Here is a 25,878-nt window from a genome sequence, read left to right as displayed (position 1 = left end):
GAAAGGGACGAAATTGAGGCACTTAAGTTAAGTCTAAACCTAACTCTTTTAAGTACAACTCTCCAAAAAATGTATTATTTTAGGAATATATTAAAATGACATGGTATTCATCAATTTTCAAGTTAAAAACTTTGATTAGATCATGTTTTAGAATAAGTAAATAAAATTAGGAATTATAGCGATTTTTGAAAGTCTGGATGTCCCCTCCCCCATTGGTCCCAAAAATATGGACTTGGCCTCAGTTTTAAGGCAAGGTCCAGTTCTGATTTGAATAATTGTTGTATATCAAAAAATCAAATGGGGTGGTGCAACAGTCCGTTGTGAACCAGGGCCTAGTGACTTAAAACTCTCAACCATTCCTGGGTGTGAGTACTGTTGTCAGGAATAGAAGGGACCTACAATTTTAGGCCGAATCCGAACGGCTAGTTTGAGAAAGCACTTTTTCATGACAAGAATTACTCTCGAGGGATTTGTCAATTCCTCGCAAGAGGCAGTACCCGCGAAAATTATTTTTTTTTAGATTAAGGTGACACAGGCAATAATTGAACCCAAGACCCCTTGCATGACAGTCCAACGGACTAACTATCATGCCACGGGTACTACTTGTTGTATATACTTTTTCTTAATTTCTAATATGAACTTAAAATAAATCGATTTTACAAATAAAAAATTCCACAGAAAAAATATCGGTTACGAAATGAAGAAAACTCAAAATCTGGTTAATGTTTTAGGACTAAGAGAAAAAATAACATCTTAAACTCTTGTGTAGACTTCAACTGTGAAAAAACATTTAATATGCCATAGTGTTTAAGTGCAACACAGTGTACACTAAGGCGTATGCTTATTTTTTTAACGATTATCAGAAACTTAAAATATGTCAAACGAAATTTATCAGGATATGAAATCTAGAAAGTTTGTAAAAGCACAGGATTGAACTGAAGATCTATTGCATGACAGATCAGATGTACTTACCATTACGCCACGGGTTCTAGAACATATAATAGTTGTATATAAAATGAAGGATGCAAGTAAATGTACTTACTTCTTTGAACACATTTTGCTGACAATCAATGCCATTACAGAAACTGGAATTTCGACTGAAGATCGGTTGGAGGTCTATGGAAATCCTGCAATACTCTGTTGGTTATCGATCGCTAGGTTTTAAGCTTGTTTAAAACATTTCGATTTTTTTTTTTCTGAAATGTTTTATTTGGTCTAGACGATCTTAAACAATTTCTTAAATGTGTGTGGAATGAATAAAATACATCAGAAACATTTAATTTTTTTCAGAAACGTTTTTTAAACAATGTTTTCTGGGATGTTTTTTTGATGACAATTTTAAGTGATTTTGTTACGTTAAAATATTTTTCCATGATTGTTATTCGTTCAATTAAATTGATCTTAATACAAAATAATATTAAATATTATTTTTATCATTATTATTATAAGTTTTTATTATATAAATATATCAAATATATTTTGTTAACATTTCAAAACTTACAGTAATAAAATAATGCAATTATAAAATTAAAATATGTGTGTTGAATTTAAAAATAAAATAATAAAGTATAATTTTAAAAAATTTATAAATGTGTCTTAATTTTTGTCTCCGTTGTACCAATTTTTGGTTATTTGTGATAGATTGGCACTCCATTTTTGATTGGGTCGTCCTGCTAGTCTCTTGTTCTCTGGTCTCCATTTCGTTGTCATTTGTATCCATCTTTTGTCCTAAAGCCTAGCCACTTGACCTGCCCAGCTCCGATTCAGCCTTCTTGTTCTCTTTATGACGTCAATAATTGCGAATTTATTAATTTTGTAACTTTTGACTTGGTCGTGTAGATCAGTATAATACCAGAGTCAAAAATAAATTTCATTGTGTCTCTACTTTGCTCCAGTAGCAAAATATGTTTAAGGCTCCACAATTGTGTCCAGCTTATTTGTGATGCGTTGTTAATTTATTTATTCTTACTTACTTACTAACTTAAGGTGGCGCTACAGTCCGACCAACCAACATGCGTCTCCAGCCAGTTTGGTCCCTAGCTAGCTGTCTCTAGTTTCACAAGCCAAGTTGGTTGAGGTCTTAACCAATCCCTAGGGATTGGATTCGGATACCTTCCGGGCTGGAGCGTTGATGTCCATTTGCTCTACAAGAGCTAGCCATCTAAGCTATGTGACTTTATTTATGCTAACTAGGTCAGTGTCGCCGTGCAGCCCGTACAGTTCGTCGTTATATCTTCACCTCCATTCTCCATCTATGCGTACGGGACCAAAAATCTCTCGAAGCTTCCTAAGACGCTTTCATCTTTCTTTGACAGGGTCCAGGCCTCAGCGCCATAAATGAGAACCATATACTAAACCCATCTTCTTCGCTTCCGTCGCAATGCTCAAAAACGCTCCACTGACATCACGCTTTGATCTTCCAATTATGTCAATATCATCTGCGTATCCGAATAATTGGATGGACCTTTGGAAGATTGTGCCTCTAGTGTTGACGGTTGAGTTTTGCACAATTCTTTCCAAAACGATGTTGAAGAAATTGCATGGCTGCGTCGCCTTGTCTAAAACCTTTTTTGACATCAAATGCATCGGTAAGATCTTTTCCGACCTTGATAGAGCAGCGTGCATTCTCCATCGTCATTCTGAATAAACGGATAAGTTTGACAGGGATGCCAAAACTAGACATTGCTCGGTAGAGCTCTTCCCTATAGATGCTGTCATACGCGGCTTTAAAATCGATAAAGAGATGGTGGGTATCGATTTGAAGTTCCTGGGTTTTTTCCAAGATCTGCCGTAGTGTGAATATTTGGTCGATAGTGGACTTTCCTGGTCTGAAGCCACATTGATAAGGACCAATCAGGTTCTTGACGAATGGCTTCAGACGTTTACATAATACGGCAGAGAGGATCTTACGCAATGTTAAGGAGACTAATGCCTCTGTAGTTGGCGCAATTTAGAGGATCTCCTTTCTTATATATCGGGCAAACTATGCTGAGAATCCACTCATGGGGCATGCTTTCTTCCGACCATATTTTGCAGATGAGTTGATGCATGCCCCCTACCAAGTCATCACCTGCTGCTTTGAATAGTTCGGCCGCGATGCCGTCAGCTCCAGCAGCTTTGTTTTACTATAGCTATCTTCACTTCGTCAAGGTCGGGTAGGCGGAATTGTTGATCTGCGTCGCCGAGGCTGAGAGGTCTCCCTCACAGCGAAATTCGGTTCGTCATCGCCGTTATATAATTTGGAGAAGTGGTCTTTTCATATTCTCAACGTCGACTGCGGTTCTACTACGATGTTGTTCCCCTGATCGTCCTTACAGGCTTCGGTTCGTGGCTAATACCCTTGGGAGGTTTTTTTACCTTTTGGTAAAATTTACGAACCTCATTCCTGTTGTGACATCCCTCTATCTCCTTGATCGCGTCCTTCTCATGCTCTCTTTTTCTACATCTAAGAAGCCGGTGTTCCTCTCTCCACTTCTGCTCGTGGAGCTCGCGAGCAGCTCTAGTCCTTTTGTGCAGCGCCGTTTTGTATGCCTCTTGTTTCGCTGCGTGCGCTTGCCGGCATTCGTTGTCAAACCAGGGGTTTCGCTGTGGTGGCCGTGTGAAACCTTGCACTTCAGAGGCGGCATCTCTGATGGCTGCAAGGCAATGTTGCCACTGGTTTTCAATGCTTAATGCAGGAAGCATAGGACTCCTTAAGAGGTTATTAGAGACTCGATCGGAAAAGGACATAGCCGTCTAACGTCGAAGCACGATAATGCTCCAAAATTGATTTAGATGGGATTCGTCAAGTTATCGAGGACATACAGTTGAAAATGTGCGAATTACAAAGAGAAAATCCATTTGGTTGTTAGTTCCATTGTTAATAATAAACTTTCCTCTTTAAAATAAAATAAACGTCAAGTACGGCTAGGTTCCCAAAATAAAATGAGAGTGAAATGAAATCGAAATCTAAATTGAAAATCAAGTTAATTTGTTTTCAGGGTTCTATATCATTCGACCGATTTTATAATTCGAATACTTTTCGAAGTCACTTCAAGCGAAAATAAAGATACTGACATATAAGATATAACACATGAACACTATGCTGGTTCATTTTTATTTTCATTTAATGATTTTAAAATATTATTTTCATGATTTTAAATCATATTTATTAAAATAATTGGTGTTCGGAACAAACAGTTCGACTGCTAACATTTCATCTTCATAACACATCAACTAGTGAACAATTTTTATCATTGGCATAACTTTTATTTTTAATAAAAATAAATGTAAAATATCAGTTTTTTCATTTTTATTTCGTTTATGCACCTGACAGCTAGCAGCAGATTTGCAGGTTTTTGCGATAAGCAGTTTCCAAATATCGGTTGGGAAAGACTCTGGTGTCGAAGTCTAGTTTCTGAATGTGTCTTCAAGATTTTCAAAGAATGTTGTTTTATTCGTAACATTTTGTGTGTTTAGAAATCATTTTAAAGGCTTTGTCTGTTTCCCCAAAATCCATAGTAGAAGCTGCAGCATCTTAGGAATCAAGTGAATTATATAAAAAAGTTAAGGTTTATTACCTTTAAGGGAAACTACGACTGAAATCTCAGCGACTGAATATGGTCAAAATCAAATTACTTGAAAGTCACAGAAATCGAAATGTAGAACACAGAAAAGTGAATAAAAATAAATGAAAAACTTGGTTTTATGTTTGAAAAAAATAAAATCTATAATGAATTTCAGAACTCCAATAATTGATTTGAATCTATTTCAATTTAATTTCGAATAAAAGTGAAATGTAGAACCCTGGTGATAAGTAATCTCGTTTTTAATTTCAAAATAAAAAAATCTCCTATTGGAAAACTCCTAATCAATTTATTTTTGATCTCTCAAAAACTTGATTTTTTTCTACAAAATAAATAGAATTAAGAGCAGCTTTGGAATCTTTAAAAGAACTATCGATGCAAAAGAATTACAATCTTTTTTGAATTTCCATTGTGAACTACGTATTCAGTTTTATTTTTGTTGTGTGTATTGTGAATTATTCTGTCATAATGCGGCAAACAGCTGTCAGCCACTAATGACAGTTCAGTGATAAGAAAAGAACTGAAGAAAGATTTTCAAATTAAAAATCTAAAACCGAATCAACACAAATTACTTTTTGTTTTTTAAAATATTCAAATGTTTATAGCGATGTTAATTAAATAACATCCATCATTTATTCAACAAAAATTCCCGCCACGATGAGAACCAAATCAATAACTCAAAGATTTTTAAAATAAACAAAAACTGCAAAGCGTTTGTACTTATGTGAAACCAAAAATGAACAATTTATTCTGTAAGTTAAACAAAATGTTCCTTTTGATGTATTTTAAAACATTTCCCATTCCATTCTAGCTATCTTACTTATTTTGTACACAATTCTTATTCAAACTGCAAGTCCTCAAATCAATACTTGTCGTTTTGATGCTATTTTCAAAAATCCAAAGCCGCTGCAGTGTAGCATATCTAGCCGGAATCTAGGTAAATCGATATACATTCTCTACGATGTCAATCCACCAGAAGGATTCAATCTTCGCCGAGATGTCTACATCCGCCTGGCCGTGTTTGTACGAAACCTCCAAATGGAACAAGGGTTTGAATTTGTGAAATTGGTATTGCCACCGTTTAGGCGGCTTTACCACTGGAAGTCGAGTCATGTCTATCAGGACAACGTTCTGTGGTCTCGTTTCTTTGATATACCTAGCATGAAAGAATTCGCTCCAGTGCTGGACTTTAATGAGTTCCTGGCTGAGATTAATGAAACTCTCGTTGACCCAAAACGCATCCCCGTGGATGTGGCCTATCAGTTGAAACACTTTGAAGATATGTTCGAGAATGGTGTGTTTCGAGATAAATATGAGTTGGAGGATTGCAAGAGGGAAGAATACCTGCGCGGGTATCTCCTGCATCAACCTCATTTGATTGATAAAAAATTCTTTTGTTTAAAATTTCAAGGAGGTGCTAGTTTACTTACTGATGTCTTGAAGAGTTCCATTCAAAGGTAAAATTAAAGCGTGTTTAATATTTCTCTATGGAAGAGACAACTTAATTTTTGTTTTTTTTAGACAAAAAAATAGTTCACCAAAGATATTTGCATTTTTGAATGCAGAGATAGTTCTACACGATCACTGGGGAAGCGATGAATTCTGGATGGCCCGACGTTCAATGCGATTCAATCGAGAGTTGATGAAGATAGCAAATGATTTCCGAAGGGACTTCCTTAATTCTACCGATCTTTACGATGCCGTCCAAAGACCATTCAACTGGAAAGACGAGAAGGTAACTTTAATTAAGGATTTTAAATAGATCTCTGAATAAAAATCCCTTTTTAATAGCCTTATAGAGGAGCAAAGGGAGGTGATTATTTGTGCGTGCATTTACGGCGGGGTGACTTTATTCATGGCCGAGAAAAAACAACCCCAACTTTGAAGTCAGCTGCAACACAGACAAGAAACAAAATGCGAGAGTTGGGCTTAGATAAGGTTTTTGTTTCCAGTGATTGCTCCCAATTCGGTAATACATATATTCATGTAATTACTTCCTGCTTAATAAACTTGTATTTTCCTTGCAGAATATAAAAATCTCAAATCGTACCTCCAACGAGGAAGGATGTACCGCTTTATGTCAGAGTCATTGCATCAAAAGTCTATAATAAAAGACGGCGGAATAGCTATTATTGACCAAATCATTTGCTCACATGCTAGGTGAGTGGTAATAAATTAAAATATACAATGGAAACACTTTATTGCTACAATTATCAACAATTAAAAATATTGATTAGAGTTCTAATCTCTTATCTTAACGGTCTAGGTTAGGTTAGGTTATAGTGGCTGTCCAAGATGAAAACGGACACACTTAGGCCAGTTTAATGGGCCATTGTGATTCCACATGAATCTTGAGGCTTCCTCCTAAGCTCAATGGAACCAGTTAGAGTCTCTTACGAAACGTGAGAAGCTGATTATCCCGATATGATTTAGATCGTTTAGATCGTTAAAGAAGAATTCTCCTAGGTAATTCTTGCGTTTTCGAGCTGGAGCAGGGCATGTGCAGAGAAGATGAAGAACCGTTTCTTCCTCTTCCTCGTCCATACAGCTTCTGCAAAATTCATTTGAGAATACGCCTAGTCTCATGGCGTGCTTTCCTATTAGACAGTGTCCGGTTATGACACCTATTATCGAGCTTATATGCGATCTGCTTAGAGAGAGCAAGCACCTTGAACGTTTTAAATCCAGTGTTGGCCAGATGTTTTTTGTGGCTTGACACGTGGTGATGTTGGTCCACCTGGTGCCTGCCCTCCTCACAGCGTCTTGCATTAGTAGCAGTTTACAAGTAGCGATTGGTATGCCAGTACTTGCCAAACGTGGTAGGATGGGCTGCACTGTACCGTTCCTGGCGAGTTACCTGGAATGTCTCTATGGCCCGGCACCCAGCATAGGTAAATAATAAACTGCTGCGCCATTTCCATTACAGATGCTCGACAGTTATGGACTGTTATAGAGTTTGTAGAGACTGAGTCCAGATATTTGATAGCGGCCTGGTTTTCGGAGAAAATACGGATATCAGATGTTGATATCACGTTTTCTTTGAGCCAAGACAAGACTTCCTTAATCGCCAAAAGTTCCGCCTGGAACACGCTACAATGATTGGGAAGGCGGAATGAGAGACTTAATTTCAGTCGTTCAGAGTACACACCACCACCAACCCCTTCTTTGGTCTTTGAGCCATCTGTGTAAAAGTGGATTGACTCATCCTCCAAGAATGTCCTATCCTCCCAAAAAGATCTGGTAGGTATAGAAATCTGGAAATTCCTGTCGAATTGTAGTTGGGGGATGGTGTAGTCTGTGTGCTTTGGAACTGATTCTAAGTACCTTAGAATTACAGAGTGGCCAATGTTGTTGTTAGTCCACTGCGACGAAGGGTTGAGGCGAATAGCCGAGCTTGGAGATATTTGTTTGCTAAATATGTCAAGAGGTGTCAGGTAGAGCAAGGTGTCCAGTGCTGCAGACGGGGTCGTGCGAAGCGATCCGCTTATACATAGGCAGGCTGAACGTTGGACTTTATTTAACTTGTCCCTGTTTATACCTTTCTCTAAAGCAGTCCACCATACTGCCACACCGTACGTTAAAATCGGTCTGATTATCGATGTGTATAGCCAATGCGTGATTCTGGGCTGTAAACCCCATTTATTACCAATACCGTTTTTGCAAGAAAAGAGAGCTACAGTAGCTTTTTTGACTCTTTCCTGTACGTTGCGTTTCCAATTTAGTTTTTTGTCAAAGACAAGACCAAGGTATTTAGCCTCGTCTGAGAATTTTAATTGGATTCCTTAAATTAAGGGAGGGTTGACAAATGGAATTTTGTATCTCCTCGAAAATAAGACCAGATCGGTTTTGTGTGGGTTAACACCCAGTCCACACCGATCAGCCCAAAGTATTAGTCTGTCCAAGACCTTTTGTAAGATTTCTTTTAGGATGTTAAGATGCTTTCCTGAAACTGCTATAGCAACGTCGTCCGCATAAGCTATCACTCTGAAACTCTCCGTATCCAGACTAGTTAGGATTTCATTCACAACTAGGTTCCAGAGGAGAGGGTGTAGAACACCACCTTGTGGTGTCCCTCTACTAACGAATCGTCTACTAGAAGAGTTGCCCAGTTTTGAGTTAATTATTCTGCTAGTTAGCATTAAATGAATTAACTCCCGAAGCGAACTCTCTACATTTAGAGATGTCAGTGCAGATGTGATTGCAGATGTGTCTACGTTGTTTAAGGCACCTTCGATGTCAAGGAAAGCAACCAAAGTGAACTCTTTGTGATATAGGGAATATTCGATGGTGCGTACTAAAGTGTGTAACGCTGTTTCCACCGATTTACCCTTACAGTAGGCATGTTGAGACGAAGACAGAAGTCTTGTATCGAGACGTGCCCTTAAATGAATATCAATCAATCTTTCCAGGGTCTTAAGAAGGAATGATGATAGACTTATAGGTCGTAGATCTTTAGGATTGACTTGGGAGCATTTACCTGCTTTAGGTATGAAAACAACTTTAACTTCTCTCCATGCCGAGGGAACATGGACCAGGTAAAGACAGCTGGTAAAAATTGCCTCAAGGATTGGTGCAATTGTATCAGAGGCTTTTTGTAATTCTGCTGGTATTATTCCATCTGGTCCAGCAGCTTTAAATGGTTTGAAGCTGTTGAGAGCCCATTGTAGCTTATCCTTTGTGATCAGATCTTGTGGATATGTTGTATTTAAACTTGAACGTATAAAACTGTTGCAAGTTTCGGTAAGAGAACTACCAGGAAAGTGAGTGTCCAATAGTAGGTTCAGCGATTCATTACTTGAATTAGTCCAGGAGCCGTCTGCATTTTTCAAGCAGCTTGGCATAGCTGGATTAGTTGAAAGAATTTTCCGTAACCTAGAGGCTTCAGAAGTTTCTTCTATCGTGCCACAGAAGGATCACCAATAATATCGCTTGGATTTCCTTAGTGCCTTCTTGTAGATTCTTAGGGATTCTTTGTAGGAGTCCCAATGAGAGGCTAGTCTTGCAGCTTTGGCCCGGTAATAAAGTTTTCTGCATTCTTGCGATCTGTTCATAGAGGTAAGGTTATCGACTTTGTTGTCAAGTTCATTAGCGTTAGATTAAGGACTAGATAGTCCAGGTTCTAGTAAACTCGGTAATGAGTTCCTGTATGAAGCCCAGTCAGTTTTCCGATAGTTTCGAAAAGTCATTGGACTCGGGTTATCATCCACCTTTATATTGAACTGGATATATCTATGATCAGAGAACGAGTGTTCTTTGGATACTTTCCAGTCCAAGATCATATGGTGTATACTATCTGAGACAAGAGTTATGTCTAAGACTTCTTGTCGAGTTTTAGTTATGAAGGTTGGTTCATTACCAACATTACTTACTAAGAGGTTAGTACCAAGAATATAATCAAAAAGAGACTCACCTCTATCGTTGATATTCGTACTGCCCCATACAGTATGATGAGCGTTAGCATCGCAATAATTAGGCGAATCCTTTGCCTTTCCGCTTCGGCGACGACTTTTTCCAGGGTTTTTCCAGGGAGAGGGCCAAGGTGTTCATGCCCAAGATACGACGATACCAGCCAGAAACTTCCTTTGGTTGTTTCTAGCCTAGCTACAGTGGTATCTTTGTCACTGAAACGATGGAGTAAAAATACATTAATGCTACGTTTCACTAGTATGCAAGATCTAGGTTCACCTTTATCTGTCACACAAAGTGTGTAGTATCCAGGAGTTCTGAGTCCTCGAACAAGGGATCCTACAATCCATGGCTCTTGGATCAGGACAATATCTTCCCCGTTAGTCGCCAGACGGAGAAGAAGTGAGGCCGAGGCCTTTATGGAGTGTTGGAGATTAATCTGTACTAACTGCAGCATTTTGGCTACAATTAGGCAGATCAACCTCCACTCTTAACGGTCTAAGGACATGTTTAGGTTAGGTTAGGTTAGAGTGGCTGTCTAGATATCATTGACACACGTAGACCTCAAGGGTCCATTGTGATACCACTAATGAGGTTACTCATGGGAGAGTAATGAATTTAAACAAACCATTTTGTGCTTTTAATAAAGTTAGAGAGACGTTTTGTGTCAATTTTGCCAGTTTACTGGTATTATCGAAGAAGGGATTACCGAGAAAGTAATTCCTTCTAATGGAGAGTGCTGGACATGTACATAGAAGGTGTTGGACTGTTTCCTCTTCCTCCTCGTCCATGCAGCTTCTACAGAAGTCATTTGTGTAGACCCCTAGCCTCAGAGCATGTCTACCTATGAGGCAGTGTCCCGTTATTACTCCAATTGTAGAGCTTATACTTTGTCTGCTTAGTGATATCAAGCCTTTTGACCGTTTTAAGTCAATACTTGGCCATATTTGCTTGGTTGCCAGGCAGGTGGTACTTTGTGACCATCTAGCATTTGTTGTTTCTAAAGCATATTGCTTGAGAAGATATTTGCATGTAGCAAGTGGTGTTCCTATGCTATGTTTTTGTCTAACATAAGGCAGAAGTGTTCCGTTTTTGGCGAGCTCATCGGCTTTGCAATTTCCCGGAATGTCTCTGTGGCCCGGCACCCAAATGAGGTGAATGTTAAACTGTTCCATCATCTCCTTCAGAGATGATTGACAATCGTGGACTGTTCGAGAGTTTGTGGAGACAGACGCGAGAGATTAAAGAGCGGCTTGGCTGTCCGAGAAGATTCGTATATCCTTACAAGATATAACGTTTTCTTTGAGCCAGGATAGTGCTTCTTTAATCGTCATTACTTCTGCCTGGAATACACTACATTGATTGGGAAGTCTATAGGATAGACTGAGATTCAGTTGTTCTGAAAAGATACCACTTCCAACTCCGTGATCGGTCTTTGAACCGTCAGTGTAGAAGTGTACCGCATCGTCTTCCAGGGGTCCCTCTTCTTCCCAGGAGGATCTTGAAGGGATGGACACATGGAATCTTTTACCAAATACCATTTTTGGGGTGGTATAGTCTAAGCGATCTGGGATAGATCTGAAATTGTCTAGAATGGTTGTATGTCCAGTATTGTTACTGGTCCATTGAGAGGTGGCTCTAAGCCTTACACATGAGTTGGCAGCCACCTTTTTAGAGAAGATGTCAAGTGGTGTTAGGTTTAAAAGCACTTCCAGTGCTGCGGTTGGTGTTGTGCGAAGTGCTCCTGTGATGCACATACCTGCTGACCGCTGGACTTTAATGAGTTTATTTAAATTTACCATCTTATCCAGTGCGGTCCACCATACGACGGCTCCATAAATGAGTATCGGCCTGATTACCGAAGTGTATAGCCAGTGGGTTATTTTTGGGGAGAAGCCCCATTTTGATCCTATGGCCTTTTTACAAGTAAAAAGCGCTACAGTAGCCTTTTTGACTCTTTCATCAATATTTGCCTTCCAATTTAGTTTTTTGTCTAAAATGAGGCCCAAATATTTAGCTTGGTCGGAAAAGCTTAATGGTATTCCTTTAATCTTTGGTGGGCTAATCTGAGGAATTTTATATCTTCTCGAGAAGAGTATTAATTCTGTTTTGTGTGGGTTGACGTCCAATCCACATTGATTAGCCCATTTAGTTAGCCTGTTTAGGGCATTTTGTAGGAGTTCCGAGAGAACTTGGGGGTGCTTCCCAGATACGGATATCGCAACGTCATCAGCGTAGGCAATCACCTTGAAACCTTCTGTTTCCAATGTTGTAAGTAAGTCGTTTACTACCATGTTCCATAAAAGAGGCGAAAGGACTCCACCTTGGGGAGTGCCTCGATTCACCGATCTGGTGGTAGTAAAACTTCTCATGTTAGAGATTATTGTCCTGCTTTTGAGCATGAGACTTATAAGATCTATGAGTGACTTCTCTAATTTCAGCTTATCCATTGCTGTTGTGATCGCCTGGTAACTGACGTTGTTGAAAGCTCCTTCAATATCTAGGAACGCTACCAGGTTATATTCTTTGTATTCGAGGGAATGTTCAATAGTACGTACCAGTGAGTGAAGTGCTGATTCTACTGATTTTCCCTTAGAGTAAGCATGTTGAGCTGTGGAAATGAGACATGGTTTTAAATTATGTCTGATATAAATTTCAATCAATCTTTCCAAGGTTTTAAGAAGGAAGGATGATAGGCTGATTGGTCGTAGATCTTTAGGGTTAACGTGTGAGGGTTTCCCTGCTTTGGGAATGAAGACTACTTTTGCCATTCTCCAGGCTTTGGGAATATATCTCAACCTTACACAGCTTGTCAGAATGATTTCCAATGGTGGAATAATCATGTCTGAGCATTTTTGTAGTTCGGCCGGAATGATTCCATCTGGTCCTGGAGATTTATATGGATCAAAGCTGTCTATGGCCCATTGCAGTTTTTCCCGCGTTATTAGATCAACTAAATCGCTTGTAGAAGCTTGAGACTCTGATGTTAAGTCGTTGAGTATGTTAGAACTACCTGGAAAGTAGGTGTCTAATAACAGATTAAGAGATTCTTCATCTGTGATAGTCCACGTGCCTGTTTCTGTCTTTAAAGCACTAGGTATTGTTGGACTTTTTGAGAGAATTTTCCTGAGTCTTGAGGCTTCTAAAGTATTTTCTATTTTACCACAAAAATTTCTCCAAGAAGACCTCTTACTCTTTCTTAATTCTTTTTTATATTGCTTTAGAGCTTGTTTGTATAAGTCCCAGTCAGAAGGAGATCTAGAGTACTTAGATCTGTTGAAGAGTTTACGACAGCTCTTTCTGAATGGTTCTAATTCTTTATGCCACCAATGAGGTTTCTTTTTACCCTTTAAAATAGTTACAGGGCATGAAGATCTCATTGATTCATTTAAGGCTTCGGTGAGATGATTTACAGAAAGGTCTAGTTCATCTTTACTGGAGGAGCTTTTAAGAAGGTTATGATTAAGTAGTTGTGCTAGTACCTCCCTATAACGCTCCCAGTTGGTATTCCGGTGATTTCGAAATCCCGTAGATGTATTTGCTACATCTTTGAGCTCAAACTGAATGTATTTGTGGTCAGAGAAGGAATTCTCTTTTGAGACATGCCAGTTTGAAATCATATTGTGGATCGAGTCAGAGGTAAGTGTAATATCAAGTACCTCTTACCTATTCTTGGTTACAAATGTGGGTTCATTACCAATATTACTTATGAGTAGGTTAGTGCTTAGTAAATAATCAAATAAGTACTCACCTCTCTCATTTATATCAGAGCTACCCCATACCGTGTGATGGGCGTTAGCGTCTGAACCAATTAGGAGACCAACTTTTTTCGATTGTGCGACCGCAATTGCCTTCCTCAAGGTGTTTCCTGGAATTGGGCTGTCGTGGCCAAGGTAGGAGGATATGAGCCAGTAGGTGGCTTTATCTGTTGTTAGGACAGCGGTGGTGGTGTCCTTGTCGCTGTAATTGGGGAGTAAAAATATGTTTAAGTCATTTTTTACTAACATGCATGACCTTGGTTCACCTTTCTCCGATGCATATAATATTTTATAGCCAGGAGTCCTGAGACCTCGCAGCATTGCTACTATTAGTCAGATCAACCTCCACCACTGTTTTGTCGGCGTTTTCCTCGTCTGAGGAGGACCTAAGCAGGTGATGCCTAAGGTGGCGTCTTCAGTCTCCATGTCGGAGTTACTGTCGACTTTAGTTTTAGCCTCCACGTCGGATGGCTTATTTGGGGCAGTGGATGTCGATGGTTCCACTTTTGGTGTTGCATCGACCTCCATTTTCGTTGCCAATGAATCGCTTCCCTCCGCTGAAGAGGCTTCTGTGGGGGGCGTGTTTAGCGTATCTTCATCTTTTTTATAAATACGCATCATGATTTCATCGAAACCATACCTAATCACACCTTTGGTCGCGGCCAGTGGAGCCAGTGATTCCCTATTGATCAGCACGAGAGCCGATCTATAGTGACCCACTGTCTCCTTCTCAACCTTTGGTACTTTCCAGTCGTGAGTAGGCAGGTCCGGATTACTTGTTTTGATCAGTTTCATGATCATGTCTGGACAGTTGTGAAGAGCCGGGACCATTATACGTGCTCTTGGCCGGCAAGGAATATTCTCCCTTGCAACAACCTCGAGCTTGGCACCCGACCAGACTTCTGGCAAGCCATTGACAGCAGCCCTGTATAGATCGAAAGATCTCTGATCACCACAGGCGATGAGTTTGATGCGATTTTGGTACCATCCTGCATCGGCTGTGTCTGGGAGAGGCCCCGGATTTTCCTCGATAACAGATAAAAATCCGAAACCGAGGTGAGCCTTGACCTCTGCCCAATGATCATGAGAGATGTTACCATCCACATGACTCCTGTCAATGACCGCGGCAATGATCTTACCTTTGAGCGCGTCGCTGAAGGAGAGATCTTTGTTGACGGCTGATGTGCTGTTGGAAAGCACCTTCTGCCTTTTTGGTTCGGGCTTGTCACCCTCGAAAGACCAATCTCGCTTTGACGTTGAGTCGCCGCAGGTCGGTTTAGCTTTTTTGCTAAGAAAGCCACTAGCCCACTCGAGTTTACGCGTTTGCTCTGGGGTTCTTTCCGCCGCCGGTATGACACCGACTGCGGCTAGAATCCTTTCGGCGTTGCGTTGGTCTCGATTGGCCTGTGACTTCTTGGACTTCTTTTTGGCCGGCCCAGAACTATGTCCGTGTGTCACAGATGTGGGTCCACCTCCAGATTTAATCGCTACCGATGCCAATCCGGGTGTGCCCTCACCCTTTGAGTCAATTCCACATGTCGCAGATTTTGTCTCTCCGGATGGGGTGTCCCTTTTTGGGGTCGCTTGCGACGTCCTAGCAGGAGCGGGGAAGAGGTGGGGTGTGGAATTTCCGCCATTGGGACTGCCGAGCGTCAAAGCTGTTCCACTGACGGGTAATTCCTTTAAGTATATGTTGCGGCTAGTAGAGGGAAAAGGACTCTCGCCACTAGTTGCAACCACAGGGTTGACAACACGTTCACACACCTGATTTGGCTCGACAGCCTTTTCAGGTGATGTGACCGCATTGGCAGCCTTGGTGCGATTTTTTTGTTTAATAATTGTTTTGTTTGTTTGTTTATTTTTAAATTTTTTCATTGTATTCCCACGAGTAAAGCGGAAAGACGGTCAGCCCCGGCAGAGCCGCTTGCCGGGGTAAGGCAGAAATATGACGGACCTTGCCACAGCATCCGAAAGAGCTCGTTAACGGCTGGTTTATCCCCCAGCCTTTCATTCTTCGGCACGGTTTTCGTACTAGTACGCTCACACCACCACTGAAATTAGGAACCTCTAAACTATGATTAAATTGGGTTTCCGAACGTTGCACTATTGAGGAGTTACAACAATTCAGCGATCCAACTCAACCTTAGCTAATCACCATCCTGCCAAAAACGCACAGGACTACTGTGGTGATCATTGCCCGCCTGGCACCCACTTGGAGGGTTTGAATGAGGATTTTGCCGGGCAAGGACATGTTTGTTTCACTTGTAGTACAATTTATCCCTCTCAAGCCAAAGACATGTGCACAAAATGATATTGTAAAAGTAAACACATAAAAGAATTTTGAAGCTTATGTTTATTGAATTCAGATCAAAGACTTGAATCTAAACTACATCAAAAGCAGTCTTTGAACATCTTACCCATAGTTCAACTCTCAATATTTCCTTCCCTCTTCCCTTCCCTCAACTTACATATTTTTAATAATCAATTGATTCAAATCAAATCTTAATTCTTTTTTTTCAGATACTTTATTGGAACTTTTGAAAGCACATTCACCTATCGCATCTATGAGGAACGTGAAATTCTCGGATTCCCAAAGCATACAACATTCAACACGTTCTGCAAAAATGAAGACTTAGAAAATTGCGCAAAGAATTCTATTTGGCCTATAGTATACTGAGACAAAGCTTTAAAACCTTTTTGTTTATTCGTTTTTACAAACTTACAAAGAACATATGTACGTTAATACTCTTACTGCTTTTACTTAGCACTTTAAGGAACAAAAATAAATAAGTGACACAATTTTTGAACCAAAAATAGTAATACTCTTGTTGTCTTGTAGTGCGGCGTTGAATTTTAAAACAAGGTCAATTCTATCTCTATCTCTACACCCACTTTGGGCATTTTATTGTTTTGCATTTCATTTTTAATTCGATAAATCTTTCGGGGTTTGAAAGGAAAAATTCTTTAAGGAACCCCCAACCCACAACAAAAAAAAAAAAACGACACTTGGCTATTTATCAGATAAGTTGGCTGTAGCTGTGCTGTGGTTGATGGTTGATGTATTTCACACATAATTGGCCTTTGCATATTTTCATAAAACGCAAAAGCAAAGTGAATGTTGAAGTTTGAAAATGAAATTCAGTTATTCTTTTGTCGACAATTGTGGTGGACGTTCTTCTTCTTCTTGAAGTTCTTTGAATATTCCATTTGTTAAAGATAAATAAAAAGATAGTTTATAGAGTGAAGTTATAAGAGTGATTAAAAAACAAACAAAATGAAGGCTTCATCATTCTCGTTGCGTGTAATGCGCCGTGTAAGTAAACTAAATAAATTCTCAAAATGTGATTGGAACGAAGTATTAAGGTAAGTCTAATATAGCGGCTACAAGGCTTGGATTCAGGAATACATTTTCTAAGCTTGTACAAAAAAGGACTATTTTAAGGACACTTTCAAGGTAAGTTCACAGATAATTTTATTCGTATGTATGCTTAAAATTCAAACAAGTCGTTTTGTTAGTTGAATAAAATTAGATTCTTTACGGACATTTTAATCCTTTCTTTCTATTGACAAAAACAAAGGAAAGTGGAAGTAACTATGTGTAGCATGTTTTTCACCGAAGGATTGTGTCGTGAATATTTTTGTAGTTTGTGTGCAGTTAAGGCACTTTTGCCTTGAAGGAACAAATACAATCAAGTATGCGAAATTTAGAACTAAAAATGTAGCTTTTTCCATTTAGCGACTGCAAAATGTAAACTAAGTCGACGAAAAGAAAGTTTAGAGGAACAAAAATTAAAAATGGAGAATATTTCTCTGAACATTTTCCTTTTTTTACGGTTTTAATTTTTCTTATGCAAACACTTTCTTTTATGGTAAATTTAAAGACCTACATTCAAGAAACACAAATATATGGAAATAAAAAAATTTTGACACATTAAAAATACCAACATAAAAAGAGGCTGGGATGCGACCCACACTGATAACTTCGCATCCCGTCTGTCGATTTGTCTTGCTTAAAAGTATGTCTATAATGTACTCGTATCAATTTGTACCAAATTTGCGTACTAATTTTTTGTAGATTTTATTTTTTATGAAAAAAAACGGACTGTAGGATTTTTATATAAAAATTACTGAATATCGAAAACATTATTTTCTCTGAAATAAAATAAGTTTGAAGCCAATATTTTTAATTTTTGAAATACTATTTGAGTCGAAAGTAAATTTTTACCAAGTTTTTTTAGAGTTTTATTTTTTTTTTAAAACTGTGAATTCGATTTTTTTCAAAATGTTACTCAATGTTGACAACAATATTTTTTGAAAGATAAAAGAAAATTAAAGCCAATATCTCAAAATTTTGAAAAGATATTTGAGTCGAAAATTAATTTTTACCAACTTTTATTATTTTTTTTGTAAAAGAAAACTGTCAATTCGATTTTTCTCAACATTTTTCAGAATTTTGAAAACAATATTAGATAAAATTAGATTGAAGCCCAAATTTCAAGTTTTTTAAAAGATATTTGAATCGATATTCAATTTTTATCAATTTTGAGTAATGTTTTTTTTGGATTTTTATTTTTTATAAAAAAACTGTCAATTCGATTTTTTTCAAAATTTTATCAGATGTCAAAAACATTATTTTTCGTTGTTCAAAATTGTTTTGCAGATGAAATCATATATTAGTCTTAAAATTTTGGAGGTGACAAATTTTTTTGTGCAGTTTTTTTTTATTTATAAAAAAAAACCGTTAAATAGATTTTTATGCAAAAAATATACTTCTTTGATATCACGTTACAATATATTATATAAAATTTAATTAAAGTCTCTAGCGTTTTTGGTTCGTATGATATTTAGGGTTAACCAAAATTTTCATCTTTTTTTCAAACTGCTATGGTAAAAAAACCACTTGAGAGCCCTTTCTGCATCTTTCTACCTTGTTATCTGTACAACGAACTTTGTTTGAAATCGATATCTCATCTGGTTGTTAAGCTATAGACAACGAAGGGGACCTTGAAACGTCGATAAATGTCAAAATTTTCAATTTGACAAATCGGACCCATTACAATAACTTCCTATGGGAAGTTAAAAATCGTATTTTGTGTTTGCTGTTGTTGGGCAACTGTCACTGCTGCTATCTTTTGACATTTGACATTACTTACTTACTTAAGGTGGCGCTACAGTCCGGGGCGGACCTGGGTATCAACCAACAAGCGTCTCCAGCCAGCTCGGTCCTAGCTAGCTGTCTCCAGTTTCGCACGCCAAGTTGGTTGAGGTCCTCTCCCACCTGGGTGCACCACCTGAGTCGCGGTCTTCCTCTACTGCGCCGTCCCTCGGGATTGGATTCGAAGACCTTCCGGGCTGGAGCGTTGATGTCCACCCGCTCTACATGACCTAGCCATCTAAGTCGTTGGACTTTAATTCTGCTAACTAGGTCAGTGTCCCTGTACAGCCCGTACATTTCGTCGTTATATCTTCTCTTCCATTCTTCATCTATGCGTACGGGACCAAAAATCACCCGAAGAATTTTTCTCTCGAAGCATCCTAAGACGCTCTCATCTTTCTGTGACAGGGTCCAAGCCTCAGCGCCATAAATGAGAACCGGGATGATTTGTGTCTTATAGATGGTGATTTTAGATGCTCGAGAGAGGACTTTACTTCTCAATTGCCTTCTAAGTCCAAAGAAGCAGCGATTTGCAAGAGTTATTCTTCGTTTGATTTCAGCGCTGGTGTCGTTGTCTGCATTAATAGCGGTGCCTAGGTAGACAAAGTCCTTAACTACCTCAAAATTATAGCTGTCCATGGTGACGTTTTGTCCAAGACGTCGTCGTTCAGTGTCCTTTTTTGATGACAGCATATACTTGGCCTTGCCCTCATTGACCACTAAACCCATCTTCTTCGCTTCCGTCGCAATGCTCAAAAACGCTCCACTCACATCACGCTTTGATCTTCCAATTATGTCAATATCATCTGCGTATCCGCGTAACGTAATTGGATGGACCTTTGGAAGATTGTGCCTCTAGTGTTGACGGTTGAGTTTTGTACAATTCTTTCGCCTTGTCTTAAACCTTTTTTACATCAAATGCATCGGTGAGATCTTTTCCGACCTTGATAGAGCAGCGTGCATTCTCCATCGTCATTCTGCACAAAAATCATAAGTTCATTTACTTCGCTTGAACATCGTCGTAAGGTCTCTTGTCTGACCCTTTTTTACCGTTATTTTAACGGCTTATGCTCTAGTGAAATAGCCAGTTTCATTCCTCCCCTTAAACAGTTCAACCGTAATACTCGCGCTTCTAGAAATGCTCATCAGTATACCCTCGAGCCCAACTTCGGTCGTACTGTCAAATACAGAGATTCGTTCTTTAACCGTACTATGCGAATGTGGAATGCCTTACCACACTCTGTCTTTTCTAGTCATTGCAATATTCAGGAATTCAAAACCAATGTGCACCGACATCTCCTTTAAACCCTCTCTCCTCTTCCTAGTACTCACACTGTGCATCTGCATAATAAGGGTAGTAATATCCCCTTGAGTGTGTGTTTATTATAAAAAAAAAAAAACGTATGAGTTTGAGAGGGATGCCAAAACTAGACATTGCTCGGTAGAGCTCTTCCCTATAGATGCTGTCATACGCGGCTTTAAAATCGATAAAGAGATGGTGGGTATCGATTTGAAGCTCCTGGGTTTTTTTCCAAGATCTGCCGTAGTGTGAATATTTGGTCGATAGTGGACTTTCCTGGTCTGAAGCCACACTGATAAGGACTAATCAGGTTGTTGACGAATGGCTTCAGACGTTCACATAATACGGCAGAGAGGATCTTATACGCAATGTTAAGGAGACTGATGCCTCTGTAGTTGGCGCAGTTTAGAGGGTATCCTTTCTTATGTATCGGGCACACTATGCTGAGATTCCACTCATCGGGTATGCTTTCTTCCGACCATATTTTGCAGATGAGTTGGTGCATGGTCCGTACCAAGTCATCGCCTGCTGCTTTGAATAGTTCGGCAGTGATGCCGTCAGCTCCAGCAGCTTTGTTTGACTTAAGTTTAGATATAGCTATCTTCACTTCGTCAAGGTCGGGTAGGCGGAATTGTTGATCTGCGTCGCCGAGGTTGAGTGGTTCTATCTCCCTTACAGCGGAATTCGGTTCGTCATCGCCGTTATATAATTTGGAGAAGTGATCTTTCCATATTCTCAGCATCGACTGTGGTTCTACTACGATGTTCCCTTGATCGTCTTTACAGGCTTCGGTTCGTGGCTGGTACCCTTGGGAGGTTTTTTTACCTTTTGGTAAAAACCTCATTCCTCTTGTGACATCCCTCTATCTCCTCGATCGCGCGCTTCTCATGCTCTCTTTTTCTACATCTAAGAAGCCGGTGTTCCTCTCTCCTCTTCTGCTCGTAGAGTTCGCGAGCAGCTCTAGTCCTTTTGTGCAGCACCGTTTTTATGCCTCTTGTTTCGCTGCGTGCGCTTGCCGGCATTCGTCGTCAAACCAGGGGTTTCGCTGTGATGGCCGTGTGAAACCCAGCACTTCAGAGGCGGCATCTCTGATGGCTGCAATTCAATGTTGCCACTGATTTTCAATGCTTAATGCATGCAGCATAGGACTCCGTAAGGTGTTATTAGAGACTTGATCGGAAAAGGACATTGCAGTCTCAGGCGATTGTAGCCGTCTAATGTCGAATCTTCTCACAGTACTTCCTTGTTTTGGCTTGGATCGGGATATCGTAGCCGTAGTAATGTGGTCAATCTGGTTGCCGGTTGATTGATCAGGAGATTTCCATGTCCCCTTGTTTGTGGATATTGAGATGTGTGAACTGCGTACTAGCTACCAGAACGTCTCGCCCCGCAGCGAAATCGATCAGCCTGAATCCGTTGTCGGAGGTGGTGTCGTGCAGGCTGTATCTCCCGATTATGCCACCAAAGATGTCTTCTCTTCCTAGCTTAGCATTAAAATCTCCTAAGACAATTTTAATGTCATAGCCAGGGCACTGCTCAAATGTCTTGTCTAAGACCTCGAAGAATATGTCTTCGGTGTCTTCATCTTTCTCCTCTGTTGGGGCATGCGCGCATACAAGGCTTATGTTGGCGAATTTAGCCTTGATGCGGATTGTCTTGATGCGCTCGCTCACACTGTTGAAACTCAAGACTTTTTGCCTGAGCCTAGTTCCAACAACAAATCCACACCCAAATAGACGCTGTCTTTGTTCTCGGTAGCAGTCGCCGTAGTACATATCGCAGTCTTTTAGTTTGCGTTTGCCCGGTCCATCCCATCGCACTTCTTGGATGGCTGTAATATCTGCCTTGCAGCAGTTTAGGGCTTCCGCTAATTGTTCGGCTGCACGTGGTCTGTTAAGGGACCTAACATTCCACGTACATATCCGAAGTTCGTTGTCCTTATTTCGTTTGCGTGGGTTGTCAACAGTGAATCCGTCCGTATCCGAGGCTTGTTGTTGCTTCGAAACTATGATGTTTTTACGTGGCCAGGACCGTTCCTTATAGGCCTGGGCTCCGAATATGTCGAAGAAGCCCTATGAGGTGTTCACTAAGTAGTTCGACCTTACTGGAACTGTAGACGCCATCGTTGATTCTATCTCGAGAATTCGTCCGCTGCCGCCTGGATAAGGAGAGGTGCCTTAGTGGAAACACCACATTTGACATGTAAAACAAAAATCGTGAACATTCTGTAATCACTGTTCAAAATGAGGTCGATAAGATAAGAGGTGTTCAAAACTGGACAAAGGGGAATTCTGTATTAACATCTTAAGAATTTTTTCCTTGGTGTCATTTGAGAAAATTAGTTCTAATGCTCAACAAAAGACTTTATAAATAAATAAACTGGGTGGCGCGACAGTCCGTTTGAGAATTAGGGCCTAGTGACTGACAACTCTCAATCATTCCTGTGTGCGAGTACTGTTGTCAGGGATGGAAGGGACCTACAGTTTAAAGCCGAATCCGAATGGAAAATTGAAGAAAGCACTTTTCATGACAGGGATCGAACCCAAGACCTCTCGCATGACAGTCCAACGCACTTTTTTTTAATTCATTTTATTAATTCATTCTTAAACCTATCTTAAAGCTAGGCAAAAATTCATAAAACTTGCCTAATTATCCATAACTTACAACTAACTTAATGGTCCCATACGGAAACTCTAAGTTAAACTATAACACTTAAAACTAATGCCTTTCGGCCCTAAGATCTATTTTACTTCATTTAAATTTTATTTATTTTTGTATTTATCAGAAAATTTGAAAAAAAAACTAATATCAATATCCTTTTTTATTTTTTACTTTAAAACTACTTAAAATAAGGTCCTTAATATAAAACTCAAAACTAACTCAAACTACCTAATCTACCTATAAACTTCTTAAAACTAGAACAATCTCAACAGCAAATCTTACTATCTAACATTTTTTGTTTTCCTTTTTATCATTATTTCATATTTTCCTTTTTTTCTTTAGTTCATCTTTTAATTCTGTATTACTTTTTTTTTGTATTATTTTTTATTTTTGTAATTAAGTGTGTAAGCTGGCCAAGGCTTAAAACCCCATCCCGACTACACACTATCAAGTGCCGATTGAAGCCACCAAAACTGGTTCTCCTGCTTCACCCTATCAGTTCGGTCCCGCTCGGACACAGCCCTACTGAACCGAAGGAGCTCTGCTCCGCCTTGTGCCATGACGTCCCGATTGTACTTCGTCTGAGGTGGTAGATTAACGGAACTGCCAATCTATCCTGTATCAGACCGCATTTGTCTAAAAAGAGGAATGCATCTGGATCTGGTGGAATGAAGCCGCTCAAGCGTGCACTTTCAAAATACTCGTCGTTCGGATAGAACGCCCCGAAAATTAAATTGTTGGTCGACGACACAGCTCTTGCAATTTGACCTCGAACGAGTTTTATCACGAAATTGTCAATTCTGTTGATTCGAGCACCGTTGTATAGGACCTCGTTGGAAAAGTAATGCACATAAGAACATTCGGCTGTTCGATATAAGCCGGTACAGAGTCGTAAACACTGCCACTCGAACACCCGAAACTTCTCCATCTGGGAAGGGGCAACGTTGAACCACACAGGACAACCATAAATTACCTTCACTCTGGGATCAAGCCTACTGCTAAAAAACAGCAGTTTCGTCAGAGCGAAGGCTCCTCTGGCCCTGGTGAGAGCAGCATTTATATATGTCTGTCGTGTTGCAAATGAAAAATACTTTATATAAAATCTACTGTTCTAATTATATATGATCACTTATGTTTTGTAAAATATGTTTTGACTTTGAAATAAAATTTGTATTATTCTGTTTTTGTTCAACGTACGAAGAAGTTGTTTAATTTAAAAAAGGAAAACTCTAGAAATATTCTTCCAGGAGACGAATATTTCATCAGGTTATGGGCCCTCGCTACATCCACTTACGTAACTAAGAACTATATTGTTTAAAAATGGATAAATTTTCAGAACAAATTGAAAAACTAAAAGGAAGAGAAAATTTTCATAAATGGAAATTCACGGTCGAACATGCTCTCAAGCTTCAAGGATTTTGGAAGGCGGTCCAGGGGGCAGAAGAGTCTCAAGAAATTCAAGAGAAGGCAATGTCAAGACTAATATTGTATATACATATCTCCAAACCTATATCCGCATATTCAGGGAATATCAACAGCTAAGGATATCTGGACAAAATTATGTTCAATATATGATGATTCCGGTCTTACAAGACGATGGGGCTTACTTCGGAAGCTTACAACAACTCAACTAGAAAATTGTGCAAATATGAGTGAGTACGTTGACATTATTATTGATACTGCCCAAAAATTGAACCAAATAGGAATGGTAGTAACTGAAGAATGGGTGGGAAGTTTGTTACTTTCGGGGTTACCAGAACATTTTAGACCCATGATTATGGCAATGGAAAGTAGTGAATTAAAAATAACTGGCGATGCAATAAAAACAAAACTACTTCAAGATTACGAATATTACAATAAAGATGCAGGTGCAAGCGGCGGAAGTGCTGCAGCTCTGTATAGCAACAAAGGTAAGAAACACGACTATAGAGAACGTCGTTTTGATACAAAGCGTGTTGTATGTTACAAATGTAACAAAGAAGGTCATGTTGCTAAATTTTGCAAGAACAAATCGAAAATAAATAGTTCGAATAATGGTGGTATGGGTTCAAGCTGGTTTCTCAGTTCATTTATCGCACATTTTAATGATGATGGAACGAACTGGTTTATAGACTCAGGTGCATCTTCCCATATGTCAAAAAATAGAGATATTTTTTCAACTTTTCAAGAGTTCAAAACAGAAGAGTTTGTAACAGTGGCTAATAACAATAAGTTAAGAGTCATTGGAAGAGGAAATGTTCCTTTACAAGTGTTTTTGAACGAAAAATATTATGACGTTACATTGCATAATGTTTTATTGGTGCCAGAAATATGTGCAAATTTATTGTCTGTTAGCCAGTTGACAATGAATGGTTTGACTGTGAATTTTTATGATTCAAAATGTCATATTTTACACAAAGGTAAATTGGTTGGTTCAGCTAAGGTAGTTCATAATATGTATAAACTTGATATAAGAAAGGATCATAAGATTTTTCAAGCTACAAAGACCGATTTATGGCATAAACGTTTAGGTCATACAAATCACGACGATCTTCAAAAATTATCTCAAGTCAAGGCTCGAGGAATAGAACTTACAAGAAGTTCGGAAGAAAAACGATGTATTTCATGTCTTTTCGGTAAACAATCTAAGATTCCTTATCAAAATTCAAAAAGTTCTACGACCGATGTACTACAAATAGTACATTCAGATGTTTGTGGTCCTATGGAACGAGATTCAATTGGTGGTTCAAGGTATTATGTAATTTTTGTTGATGATTTCTCATCAAAAGTATTTGTTTACATTATGAAAATGAAATCTGAAGTTTTTAAATATTTTAAAATTTTCAAAAATGTTTCCGAGAATCAAACTGGAAAAAAGATTAAAATATTAAGAACGGATAATGGCTTGGAATATTGCAATGCTGATATGAAAAAAGTTTGTGCAGAAAATGGCATTGTTCACCAAACTTCAGCTCCGTACAACCCTCAACAGAATGGGAAAGCGGAACGCATGAATAGAAGCTTATATGAAATGGCTCGTACCATGATGGCAGA

The 25,878-nt window shown here is 39.1% G+C and overlaps 2 protein-coding genes across 2 annotated transcripts in view; one reads left to right on the top strand and one right to left on the bottom strand.

Annotated features, from left to right (window-relative positions):
- Window positions 1–25,878, bottom strand: part of LOC129948258 (ATP-binding cassette sub-family F member 2) — a 380,395-nt gene that overhangs the window by 102,553 nt on the left and 251,964 nt on the right. The window lies entirely within an intron of this gene.
- On the top strand, window positions 4,854–16,545 carry LOC129948259 (GDP-fucose protein O-fucosyltransferase 2). The gene is made up of 6 exons (XM_056059190.1): window positions 4,854–5,317; window positions 5,377–6,022; window positions 6,087–6,300; window positions 6,357–6,534; window positions 6,593–6,725; window positions 16,250–16,545. Exons 1-6 carry the CDS (start codon window positions 5,302–5,304, stop codon window positions 16,404–16,406), a joined length of 1,344 nt encoding a protein of 447 aa, XP_055915165.1. The 5' UTR covers window positions 4,854–5,301; the 3' UTR covers window positions 16,407–16,545.

The sequence above is a fragment of the Eupeodes corollae genome, chromosome 2, assembly GCF_945859685.1.
Source record: "Eupeodes corollae chromosome 2, idEupCoro1.1, whole genome shotgun sequence".
NCBI lineage: Eukaryota > Metazoa > Arthropoda > Insecta > Diptera > Syrphidae > Eupeodes > Eupeodes corollae.
The sequence above is the reverse complement of the archived record's forward strand: the minus strand, read 5'-3'. Positions and strand labels throughout refer to the sequence as shown.

Bases quoted from the DNA above. Each gene is read 5' to 3' on its own strand.
- LOC129948259 (XM_056059190.1), top strand. The intron at 6,023-6,086 runs GTAAAATTAAAG...TGTTTTTTTTAG, and splicing joins TTGAAGAGTTCCATTCAAAG to ACAAAAAAATAGTTCACCAA. The intron at 6,301-6,356 runs GTAACTTTAATT...CCTTTTTAATAG, and splicing joins TCAACTGGAAAGACGAGAAG to CCTTATAGAGGAGCAAAGGG.